Source organism: Seriola lalandi, unplaced genomic scaffold (genome assembly GCF_002814215.2).
Source record: "Seriola lalandi dorsalis isolate HSWRI2012SDOR001 ecotype SW California unplaced genomic scaffold, Sedor1 jcf7180002054596, whole genome shotgun sequence".
NCBI lineage: Eukaryota > Metazoa > Chordata > Actinopteri > Carangiformes > Carangidae > Seriola > Seriola lalandi.
In genome coordinates, this window is record NW_019525149.1 from 163222 (window position 1) to 175190 (window position 11969).

The following is an 11969-nucleotide window of genomic DNA, read 5'->3' on the forward strand; positions in this document are numbered from 1 at the left end:
GCCTAAATCTGTCACTGTGATCAAAGCTTAACTGTTCTTATATGCTCAAATGTTGATCCACTGCAAGGCGTTTAAAGGAAACATACTATTTTTATTATATAGTATATGATACAAATATTGGATAAAAATAGTAAATGGCCTACGTACACAAATGCATATACACACCACAAATTAATAATATTTGTCAGATTTTAAGCAGTGCCACATACAGTCCCTTTCTCCGGCTATTACACTGGTCATCTGTGCAAAAACACAACACATCTTTTTGGGCGGAAAAGTGGAATTTGTGTGCAAACACCATGACACCCCCATGTTTGATATTAACTGCATGCATGAATATTGCTCAAGCGTCACATGAGCCAGCTACCGACTGCACGTGCAGGGCGCACGGCATTGCCAACGAGAGAGGAGGCGCTGGATAGTGCGCATGACCGAGAGTAAACAGAGAGAGTGAGAGCACTTGGGAACCTGAAGTCATCATTTCCACAGCTTTTCACTTTGGACTAAACAACAGTCATTTTACACCGGAGGGGAGAAAGAACACCATCATTAATGTAATTGCAGGGACATTTATTGGGTTTAAAAAGTAACCCATGCCACTGACAGCGAGGTTTGTTTGGGAATTTCAGCACTGGACAGTTCTCTCCGCGTGTCTCGTGCTCACAAGCGCGCTTCTGGCATGTGCGCCCGGAGAATGAGCATCTTTCACAGCTGCTGGGGGGCACGAGCAGAGAGCATGGCGGACTCTCCACAGTATCGTCCCCACAACTGCCGCTAAAGCCGAGCCTCGAGAGATGAGCATCCCGGAGTTCCTACTGGAAGTGTCCATTGTGGTGATAGCTGTCGTCTCGTTGTTGACAAATGTGTCAGTGCTGCTATGTTTCACCCAGAGCACCGAGTTAAGATCCCATGTGCCCGGACTCTTCGTCCTGAACCTCTCCTTCTCCAACATCCTCCTCGCCGGTATCAACATGCCCTCCACTTTTCTCGGGGTGGCCAAAAGCGCAAAGCCCTTCGGGGACTCTTTCTGTAAAGGCGTCAGTTTTGCAGAGACTTTCCTCACCATTAACACCATGTTGAGCATGGCCGCGCTGAGCATGGACAGGTGGATAGCGGTGGTGTTTCCCCTGAGTTACTCCAGCAAGATGCGCTACAGAGATGCCTTTCTGATCGTGGCATACTCGTGGCTGCACTCTCTCACCTTCTCTCTGACCCAGCTGCTGATGGACTGGGGAGGATACAGCCACACTTACGCGTCGTGCACCGTTCACCTGGACGGGGAGGAAATGTCGCAGTTGCCCGTCTACGCGACCTTCACGGTGCTGTTTCACCTCAGCAGCTTTGCTCTCTGCCTCCTCGTCCTGTGCTTCGCCTACATGAAAGTTCTGAGAGTGGCCAGGTCCCACTGCAAGAGGATAGATGTCATCACAGTGCAGACTCTGCTTCTGCTGGTCGATATTCACCCCAGGTAAAGTAAACTGGAGATTAAACTTTCAGTCCAAGAGACCTCAAGAGTCTGAGTTGTTTGTGTTTCCAGGTCTGTTTGACTCGTTTCAATGGAGAACATTTTTCCCTTATTTTAAAGGCTATACAAAACCTGTTTTGTGATGCTAATGATCTAAATTGTTATTATGTTGTCTGTGGGGTCAGACATGAATTGATCTTTCTCTGTGTCTGTCAGTGTGAAGGAGAGATGTCTAGCACAACAGAAGAAGAGGAGGCAACGCGCCACTAAAAAAATTTGCATCTTCATTGGCTCCTTCATCCTCTGCTTTTCACCCTATGTTATAACAAGGTAACACCCTGCTGTGGCTCACTGTTGGTTAACTTCCTTGTCTGTCTTCAGATGCTCTTACAATAATGGCCCTGATCATATTCCCTGTATCTGGTGTGTTTATGATATAATAATGGGTTTATATGGACCATGTGTTTTTGTGGGATAACTCCTGATGGAGGCTAGACACAGTATCATGAAAACCAGAATGTAATTCAGTACAAGAGCTCTGTAATACTTGGTTCTAAAGTTGAATCAACACCTCTCCAACACAAGATTTTAATACAATAATGTCGACTGTCAGTTTTGAATGAACACCATTCTCCCATGTCAAAGTCCAGAGGCCTTGTCACATGTCGTTTTAGGGCCCTTGTTGAAATGATTTATGCAGGTGTTCTTCATGGAGAACAGTCTCACTGTAGAGGCCCACTGCTCCACTTGAAAAAATGTCTACCAAGTGTTTTTGCAGAATCATGGAAAGTTATGATATGCTATGTCAAAATGATGAAATTTTGAGTCATAATTGTGAAATACTTACATGGTGGTTTTTGTTGATGGCATGAGAGAAGTGGATTTCCGTGTTCAGTACATCAGGATCACCACGATTAACGTCTTCTGCTTGTATTCGTCCTGCAGATTGGTGGAGTTGTCGCCCTCCGTGCACATCCCTCGGTATTTGGGCATTGCCACCAAATGTCTGTCCTACGCCAAGGCTTCCAGTGACCCATTCGTCTACTGTCTGCTGCGGCTGCAGTACCGGAAGGTCCTGGTCAGTGTTATCAGCCGGGTTCTGGGGAAGAATCAGCACTCACTGTCTGCCCACAGCACAAGCAGCACACTGGACACCATGGAGGACAACTGCATGGCCAGGATTACCTGAGCTCCATGTGCTAATGTTTAAATCATTCAACACCCTTCTGCAGGAAGGTCAGAGGTCAGGGCCTGTAAAAAGCACATGCCCTGCAGATGGAAAGCAGTCAGTGCCTTGCTCAAGGACACTTTAACAGAGGACGGGACCGTGTGACTGTGTAAGACACTGTGTTGTCCACTGGGAGAACTGTACACTCTCTGGCCTCTGATGTGTGCCAAAGGCTTGTTCGGACTCTACAGACAGTTTCCACAGGGCCCATCAGTTTGCCTGCTGAGGCAATGCCAAGGATACACCACATGAAACCCACAGCACTATTATTATCATAAATGTAAATGTATGTTTAAAGAAATCTTGAATTTGCCAGGGAGTGGTCTTCCTGGGTCAGTCCAAAACTGGAAAAATGTGAAAGTTTGTGTTAATGAGTGCCATTTTTAACACGTAAAGTACAATGTAATAGCAAAAACACAGATTAGATAATAAACTCCACTGCCACAGACACAGTATAAGTCCACTATCTGAGTAGAATATCATTACATATGTGCAAATGTTGTGATACTGTTAGATGTTTGAAATGTAGCTGTATTATAGTAGTGGTTCCCACATATTTTGCTTTAATCACATTATGATCTTAATGTGTATGTGCTGAAACTGTTCAAACAAATCTAATTGGAGATTTAAAAAAACAAAAATTACAACAAAACAATTTCTTCTTTACTGTTCCTTTAATCGTATGTTGACCCTTCAGATTCATCTTGGGACCCTCTGTGAGGTCCTGACCCCTATGTTGGGAAACATTGCTATAGACATAGCCCCTGTGAAAGCCTAATAATATATGATTATTTTAAGAATACAAAAGCTATGAGATGGCGGCTGATGAAGTTTCACAGACACACTAATGGTGCAGGAATTTATTCTTGCTTTTAATTGGTGTACAGCTCTGAAGCCCTGACAAACAGTACAGGCATGAACTTCCCTCACTCCCACCCCCACAAGCCACGTTTCTTCCTCGTGTTCCCTCACACACACACACACACACACACACACACACAGCCCTGCGCAGTGAAATATGATCGGCGCTCGCTCGTAACGCACAGCAGTGAGCCATAATCCTGGCGCGCCGCACTTTTTTCGGGTCAGGGATGCTCTGCGCAGACAAAGGAAGGAGGTTTCCGTGATGCGGGTGGTAATTATCATCCAGCCAAGAGAACGGAAAAGTTGCAGCTTTAAACACACTCTGCCACATCACACACGGCCGATGACAAGCAGCTCACTGCACTCCAACATGCATTTAGGACTTTTGGTGCTGTTTCTTTCCTTGACGAAAAGTTGTTGGTGCGCCCCGCAGCAGAGCTGTGCGCCGGGGGACGAGTTTCTAGGTAAGATCACTTCAGCTTAAACAACTGTCTCATTGTAATATGGCGAAGCCAGAGCATGCTGGCTGACGTGTATAGGCTACACAACCTAAAGTATGACTACATCTGAAAGGATAATGTGGAAATTTTAGACTAAAAGAAGGGAATACTTCCGGTTACTATACCATAAACAGTTCACAGAGCTGTTACGCAGCCCTGTGACTGCACAACACGCACTCTGGTGTAAATATTAGCGGGGTCTACAGTCTAGTAGCCTCGTCTACTTCATGGTGTAGACACACCGTCACCTGCTGTTTTTTCCGAACCACATCAGCGTTTGTCATAAACGGTGATTACAGTCAGCAGAGCCCCGGTGGCTGTGGGTTGTGTGTTGCTTTTGAAGTTGTCGCCTCCTAGCGTTTTATTTGTGGCCCACCAATGTTTTCATGTTTCCTGAAGTTAACTGTGTGGCTCGTTCTCTTTCACAGGAAGATGCAGCAACAGCGTACATGATGAAAAACGTAGGTGGATTAACTGGACCCTCATGCAACTTTGATTGCCTGCAATAAATCGCATTTATGATGGCATATTAGTATAAAATGTGGTCACATCTGTCTAAACTGTTACATCAGGCCTTGGCTGTCCACTTGAAATTGACCTTTAGTTGAATTTTTAAGGCCACAACCTGACTTTCAGGGCTGGAAAGTGTTTGAAATACCAAGTGCTGCTGCAAGATGAAACAGGTCTCCTCTCCATATAGTCAGTCTGAGGGGAATCGCAGCTGCAGCCCTTGAGCTCAGTCGGCAGAGCGGCAGAGTTTATAGAGCTTCAAAAATCCCACACTGGCTGTTTTTCCATTTTGAAACATCAGGTGCTACATCAGTTAGGTTCAGTAGTTTTGTAATACATGATAGTGTTTCTACCACTACTCTTACAGATGTGACCGATACACATTTTTAAGCACCAGCCCTAAAGACATTGAGCTATTTATAAAAAATGTCCTAGACCCAGCAGTACCCTTACAACAACGACAGAAGAGCTGTGATTTACTTAGTAAACTATTAACTAAGCAAACACACCTTTTTCAAAGGTGTGTTTGCCAGCTTCCCATGCCGCCTCTCTCCCCACAGCTACCTGTACAGAGCTGAACCTGGGCTACTGCAATGATATGGAATACTCCAGGTAGGTCATAGAGGTTGGTACTAATGTGGGCGAGTAGATCAGCACCAGCTCAAAACATTAACCATACAAGCATTTTAAGTTTTCTTCATAAGTTCTTGACATCTGACTGTGAGCATCATGTTTAAAAGCTGCTTTCAAAACGCTGCCGCTCTAGAACCATATACCCAAACATCCTTGGCCACCGGAGTCGTTTGGAGGCTGAATCAGGGGCAGAGTACCTCCTCCTGAGTGTCATCCATGGCCTGCTTAATGGGGAGTGCTCCCCTGAGATACGTCTCGTAGGCTGCTCGGTGCTCGCCTCGCCCTGCCAGGATGACAAGATGATCAAACCATGCCGCAGCACATGCGAGGCTCTGAGGAAGGACTGTATCCATTCCTTTGAGGCCATCGAAATGGCCTGGCCCTACTTTCTCGACTGTGACCGCTTCTTTGCCAGCGACCAAGAGGGCTGCTTTGACCCACTGGCAGGGATGAAAGGTAAGCGTCCCACTGTCTTTTGTACTGTTTGGACGGTGAAACAAACGTAGCACTCTTCTCTAGTACCCTAAATCCTGGTATCCCTCCTCCAGCCAGACAAGAGCTGGCAATGTCTGGCCTCTCTCCTGAAGAACCCAGCACCATCATCCAGTTCACCTACACCTCCAATGCCCAGATGTACAGCTTACTGAAGAGAACAGCAGCCAAGTGCTCCCATATCTCTCATGTGTACAGCATCGGACGCAGCAGCGAGGGCAGGGATCTGCTGGTTATTGAGTTCACCAACAACCCTGGACAGCATGAGCTACGTGAGTAAGAAACTGCAGTGTAGCCTTCTGATTACGTTATTCTTATAACTCTCCATTCACTTCCCCTTTGTTGTGTCATTCATATCATATGCAAAATTTGTCATCTTAATTTTCCATCTGCGAAGACGCATTGACATATTACCATCACATAGTCAAACCATCGCATTTTATTGTTGTAGTTTCTGAAGAAAACCTGTATGAGAAAAACCTTTTCATACAATCCACAATTACAACAGCAGAGTAGCTACAGTCTCAAAAATGATCATATTACTCTAACAAGAATATGAGAATATGACTCTATCTAGAAACAGACATATTTGAATTCTAGTACGTTTTTCTTCCTTCACTGGATGTTTCTGTAATAAGATTCTGTAGATCTGAGCTGATCACACAGACTGTCAGTACTTAAAATAGTGTATTAGAATACCTGATGAAACCAGAACAGAAATCAAAGCTAGTCTATACAACATTATCCTGCTAAATAAACGCCGACAAGCTTCATCTCGTCTTCTATCTACCACTTATGCTGTAAAACTTTACTGGTGTTTATACCGGACTTATTGGGAGCTGTGGTCTTTGAACCCACTCTGTTATTCTGCTCCTCCTGTCTGTTGTCTGCAGAGTTACTGCAAATGACTCTACCGCCTCTGAAAACACCAAGCAGCAGCCAAGCTAATATTTAGCACCCAAAGATCCAGATAGGCAGACAAGAGCCCCAGCAGGTGATGGAGACCAAAACAGAGATAAAAAGGGAGTAAATATTGGACACATTCATTAGGTGGCCAGTGACATGACTCCAAATGAAAGCTGTTTATATATAAATGTTTATAGGCAGCTGTTTGCCTGCACGTCAGCCACAACAACTTTTTGTTATATTATATTGTGTTTGCAGCTTGTTCCATCGCCCCAAAGTGGCCAAAATCAATGAATACAGCTTTAATCATGTTTGATTCTGTCTGTGAACTGTAGTGGAGCCAGAGATCAAGCTGGTGGGCAACATGCATGGCAACGAGGTGCTGGGCCGACAGCTGCTCATCTACTTGTCCCAGTACCTGTGTTCAGAGTACGTTCTGGGGAACCAGCGAATTCAGACCATCATCAACACAACCCGTATCCATATTCTGGTCTCCATGAACCCCGATGGCTATGAACTGGCCGCCTCAGAGGTAGAGGATAGCAATGACCCGGAGCTCAGCAACCAGGAAGTAAATATTGTTAACAGTCAAACAGACAAACTGCCATTATCCGTTGTCAATTCACTGTCTGTTCGGTCTTTTGAGCTTGACCTGTGGAGTTGGAGGACTGAGGTACTCTTAATACAAAGGGTTTTTGCAATGTTGGTTGTGGGTTGTGAAATGGGACACCATTGAGCAACCCTGTGACAATGTGGTTGGTTGTGAGTTTTGTGAATATAGAGGCTGCTCATTCTGAAACATCTAGAAAAGAAAACTTACTTTTACTATCCTATGCTGAAGGATAAGGGACAGCCTTTGCTCCACTCTAAGGCTGTACTTTGTGTCCTTAGTGACTGGTCAAGACTGGTGGTACTGTAATGATTTTGGTATTAAGATAGCAGTTTACCCAAGAAGAGTAAGCAGAAGAAAAGCAATAATAGATTATGATTTAGGAAAGTTGCTGAATCACTAACTATTGCTATGTCTCAGTCCTGCCTGAGTTGCCAAATCGGATGAAAGAAAGTTAGAGTACTCAAGCCCTCCACCTCCCACCTCTCTGTCTGTCTATCTCCATACCAAAGTTGGCAGTGGGAGAACTAACTGCATGTATCCCATTTTTACTAAACAGAAAATGCAGCACTAATCATCACTTCAATAGCCCTGTAGAAGTCTCTCAGCTCTTTTATCCTGTTGTATATTATAGTGTACTGTTGTCTGAACAACTGAGACCAGTTTTTCCCAGTTTTCTTGTTTCAGTTGTGATGGATAATGAATCAAGCCTGAGAAAGCTGGATTTCTACAGAGCCATCTCTTCAGCCTTTAATGTACAGTACAGTACAGCTTTTAGCATTAATTCACAGATGCCTGAGGCCTTGTCACTGAGACTCTAACAGACTCTGCATGCAGAGGCTATATGTTGTAGACTGATCATGTGTTTGCTCAAATGTGTGTAGCAGTCATTTGACAAAGGACTGCTAAAATTCTGGGGACATGCAGGTGACATTGTGAGGTCCACAATGAAGATCATCATAGTCCATGTATGTAATGTGCAATCTAAAGAGTAATCTGTAGCTGAATTCTTTAATGGGGACACACAGCTACACTCAAGAGAGGCATTTCATATGCATGGGTTTTAGTCTGACATCAGCTGCATGAGCGATTCACAATCCATACATGGTTAAAACATTAATGAAAGTGTGCAGCATATTGTACCTTTTATTAATATGATCAAATTTAAACTTTATTATGTAGGCCAAGCTTTAGATATATTTATATACTGTGAATTGCATGTCATACTTAATGTATAAAAGAGTAAATTAAAGCCTCAAACTGTATATTTGTGCTGTATATGGCAAAATATACATGTTTATATTATGTAACAGTTTGAATGGATGAATCATAAATATTTAAATGCATTTTCGGCCCACCTCTAATATTAAGAATAATGGTTTCCTTTTATCACTCCATTTTCTACTTATTCTCATGACGGATATATGGTCTTGTCTACATGTTAACAATAGAATTAACAAAGATAGTCTAACATGCTCCTCCTTGTATTCCTGACTAATATTCGTATAATTTACTCAACATTGTCTTCACATATTCACTGCTCCTTCTAATGTCTACACATCATCATCATCATGATTACCGCCAGTCTTAATATAACACTTTCTGACACTTTCTAATGCTCCTAGCTGCTTGAACCTAAATTTTTCAGGGTCACTTGTTGAATGGTTGGACCAATGGTCGGACAAACGCCCAGAACATCGACCTGAACCGTAATTTTCCGGACCTCACCTCTGTCTTCTACCGGAATCGCCGCAGTAGGTTCTATCGCATTGACCACATTCCAATCCCTGATGCCTACTGGTTTGGAAAGGTAAGAGGGCATTAGTTTTTATTCACCAGCATTCATGGAGAAGTATCTGCATTAGATATTTCAGCCTGGATCCCAAAACAATCCAATTCTCCCCTTCGGACTATAGGTGGCACCAGAGACCTATGCAGTGATGAAGTGGATCAGGTCACTGCCTTTCGTCCAGTCTGCCAGCCTCCACGGAGGGGAGCTGGTGGTCTCCTATCCCTTCGATTTCTCTAGACACCCTCAGGAGGAGAGGATGTTCTCACCCACTCCAGATGAGCAGGTAGGGAGGGAGGATAGATTTGTTGAATTGATGGATATACATCTCGCTGAAAAAGTTTGGTTTAACTGTGCAGCTGGATTGTAATATTCGCCGTCTCACCGTCCACCCAGCTTAATGATGTCCCCATGCTCAGGTCTTCAAGCAGCTGGCTCGTACCTATGCCGACTCCCATGCCACCATGTCAAATAATGACACAGAGAGGTGTGGAGCCTCCTTTTACCGATCTAGGGGCATCATCAATGGGGCACTGTGGTACAGTTTTGCTGGTGGTGAGATACAACACTTTTCCAACTAGAGAGAGAACCATTTATAAATTCTGTTTTCTTCCCCTAACGTTGCTTGTGAGGAACTCATTATGTACATGTCGTGCAGGCATGTCAGACTTCAACTACTTGCACACTAATTGTCTGGAGATTACTGTGGAGCTCGGCTGTGACAAATTCCCCTCTGAGGCCGAGCTTTACCCAGAGTGGAAGAGGAATAAGGAAGCCCTGCTCAGTTTTCTGGAGTCTGTAAGTGACTAGAAAGGCTTCATAACCCGAGAAAAGAATCACAATTTTTTTTTACAGTATATTATTAATTTCAACTGCTAGTAGAGGCATAAATAATTGATGAAGAAAGTGTAAAGTAATAGCCATTTGTTAAGTCAAAAATTTCCAAGACAAGAAAGTTCTGAAATGATAAAAATGATATTAATAATAAGTAGGCACCTTGTGTAGCAACCATAGACAGTTCATTGTGTGTAATTACTAAGGCCATGATAAAACTACATAACTAATATGGATATCCACTGTGCTACCTGTCTCTGAACAGGTCCATCGAGGGATTAAGGGAGTAGTTAAGGATGTTGACGGCAATGGGATAAAAGGTGCTACTATCTCTGTCAGGGGGATAAGGAAAGATGTCACCTCAGGTAAATGTTATCACATATGGATTCATATATTTTTATATGGCATATTGTTATTGCTGTTATCTGTAACTTTTAGACAAGTGTTGTATAACTCTTAAGCATGAGTTGTAAAATTTACCTTGGATAATTGACATTTTGTTGATTTTTTCCTTTTGTCATGCTCTTCCATACCCTTCCTCTTTGATTTCTTTCACTGCCTGTCCTGTGTGTTTTCTTTGCCATCCTGTTCTGTTTCTACCATTCACTCCAGCTGAAGATGGAGACTACTGGCGACTGCTGAACCCTGGTACTCACATCCTGACAGTCACAGCTAAGGGTTATTCCAGGGTCAGCAAGAGGGTTCATTTGCCTCACCACATGAACAAGGCTGGACATGTTGACTTTGTCTTGGAGAAGGTTTGGATCTTTGACGTCATATTGGTGTTCAGTAAATGCAATTCTGATGTATATACATGGTCATTAATTCATCACCTCTGCTCTCCATTTTGACCCTCTCCCCCACTGTGCATTCAGGTTCCTGTGGAGCCTGATATCGACGACCACCTCTTCCCCACAGTAGACACATGGGATCGATTTGACCCCTACAACCAGTTTGAGCGCTACAGCGAGCCAGACGTAGGTGAAGGAGGGATAGAGAGGCAAGAGAAACCCTGGTGGTGGAACTATTTCTCCCAGTCTGGGATCTCACCTCCAAACTGGCTGCTGCGGAATGTATAGACACATTTTGGGACAATAAAGATCCCGGCGTGCCACTGCAGACGGAGACTGGTGATGGACGGTGCCACATTTAGTCCCACTGGTACTCTCAGAGCCATCTATGTAGCAGGAGCTGTGGCACTGAAAATCAGCATTACCTAAATAAATTTCAGTGCTTCCTGGAAGGATGTGAATAGGCTTTTTCCACCTAGCAAAAATTTAATAATGGCCTGTAAGTGGAGTTTTGGCCAATATTGCTTCGCAGCTGCAACTGAATTGTTTTAAGTAAAAATTGAACCACTGGGAAGTAAATGAGTTATGCTCAATGGTCCGCCCAGTAAAGAAGATCACAAAAATAATGGTATGCACTTATTTGAATATTGTGATTATAGATTACAATTTCACATGGGACGGCAGCTGTATAAAATGAGTTGAGTAAAAAAATTCATTCAGATTTGAACACTTTGTTATTACATTCCACAGGTAATTTCCCTCAAGTCACATTTTATGCATTATACAAGGCATAAGTGATTCACTGAAAAAGCCCTGGACCACTCACAGCATCTGACATTGAGCAGCACATTTATGCTGTGGTTAGCAGTAATACTGTGCCAATTGTGAACAGTATAAATTCTTGCTTTGTTTGTTTTCCACAAGCATCAATAATAAATATCAAATATTTCTGGCATATATTCTTCCATTTGAAATGTAAAAATTATCAAGTAATCTGTTATTAAAGTTTAAAATAGACCATAGTCTACTTCTTTTACACCTTTAAATTCTTTTTCAGAAGCTATTGTAGCCTTTGGTCACCAGAGGGCGCCAGAGACAATGTAATGACAGATTGTATGCCAACTTAATTAAAGTCAAAGGTGAGTAGTCCAATTAGTAAAAGTTGGTCATGGGCATTCGTGCTCTTCATTCGTGAACTAATTTATGTTTTTTTTTTTTTTTTACACACACACGCTACCAGTGAGAATTGCTTTTGGTTACAAATGTTGATTTTATAGCTTATGAAGAATTTTAATCTCAAGTCAAAGCTAAAAGTAGCTCTCAAAAGTCAAGCTGCTCCTGCTCCTG

At 43.2% G+C, this 11969-nt stretch overlaps 2 protein-coding genes across 3 annotated transcripts; both read left to right on the top strand.

Annotated features, from left to right (window-relative positions):
* Window positions 1–470: 470 nt before the first annotated feature.
* Window positions 471–3159, top strand: LOC111664621 (G protein-coupled receptor 26-like). The gene is made up of 3 exons (XM_023419286.2): window positions 471–1468; window positions 1682–1795; window positions 2411–3159. Exons 1-3 carry the CDS (start codon window positions 795–797, stop codon window positions 2652–2654), a joined length of 1032 nt encoding a protein of 343 aa, XP_023275054.1. The 5' UTR covers window positions 471–794; the 3' UTR covers window positions 2655–3159.
* A 545-nt stretch (window positions 3160–3704) lies between these two features.
* cpz (carboxypeptidase Z) lies at window positions 3705–11639 on the top strand. Of its 2 annotated transcripts, none has more exons than XM_023419282.2 (13): window positions 3705–4021; window positions 4486–4518; window positions 5128–5179; window positions 5334–5656; window positions 5749–5964; window positions 6934–7130; window positions 8857–9018; window positions 9125–9283; window positions 9417–9552; window positions 9656–9795; window positions 10097–10196; window positions 10444–10589; window positions 10707–11639. In XM_023419282.2, the coding sequence occupies exons 1-13, from the start codon at window positions 3820–3822 to the stop codon at window positions 10908–10910; spliced, it is 2070 nt and encodes a 689-aa protein (XP_023275050.1). In that variant the 5' UTR covers window positions 3705–3819; the 3' UTR covers window positions 10911–11639. The 2 variants fall into 2 exon arrangements, with proteins under 2 accessions (XP_023275050.1, XP_023275049.2); XM_023419281.2 differs by having other exon boundaries at window positions 3893–4021; window positions 6934–7169.
* The last annotated feature ends 330 nt before the right edge of the window (window positions 11640–11969 follow it).

Bases quoted from the DNA above. Each gene is read 5' to 3' on its own strand.
- LOC111664621 (XM_023419286.2), top strand. From the start codon at position 795: ATGAGCATCCCGGAGTTCCTACTGGAAGTGTCCATTGTGGTGATAGCT. The intron at 1,469-1,681 runs GTAAAGTAAACT...TGTGTCTGTCAG, and splicing joins CTGGTCGATATTCACCCCAG to TGTGAAGGAGAGATGTCTAG. The intron at 1,796-2,410 runs GTAACACCCTGC...TTCGTCCTGCAG, and splicing joins TCACCCTATGTTATAACAAG to ATTGGTGGAGTTGTCGCCCT.
- cpz (XM_023419282.2), top strand. From the start codon at position 3,820: ATGCGGGTGGTAATTATCATCCAGCCAAGAGAACGGAAAAGTTGCAGC. The intron at 5,965-6,933 runs GTGAGTAAGAAA...TGTGAACTGTAG, and splicing joins CCCTGGACAGCATGAGCTAC to TGGAGCCAGAGATCAAGCTG. The intron at 9,284-9,416 runs GTAGGGAGGGAG...CCCCATGCTCAG, and splicing joins CACCCACTCCAGATGAGCAG to GTCTTCAAGCAGCTGGCTCG.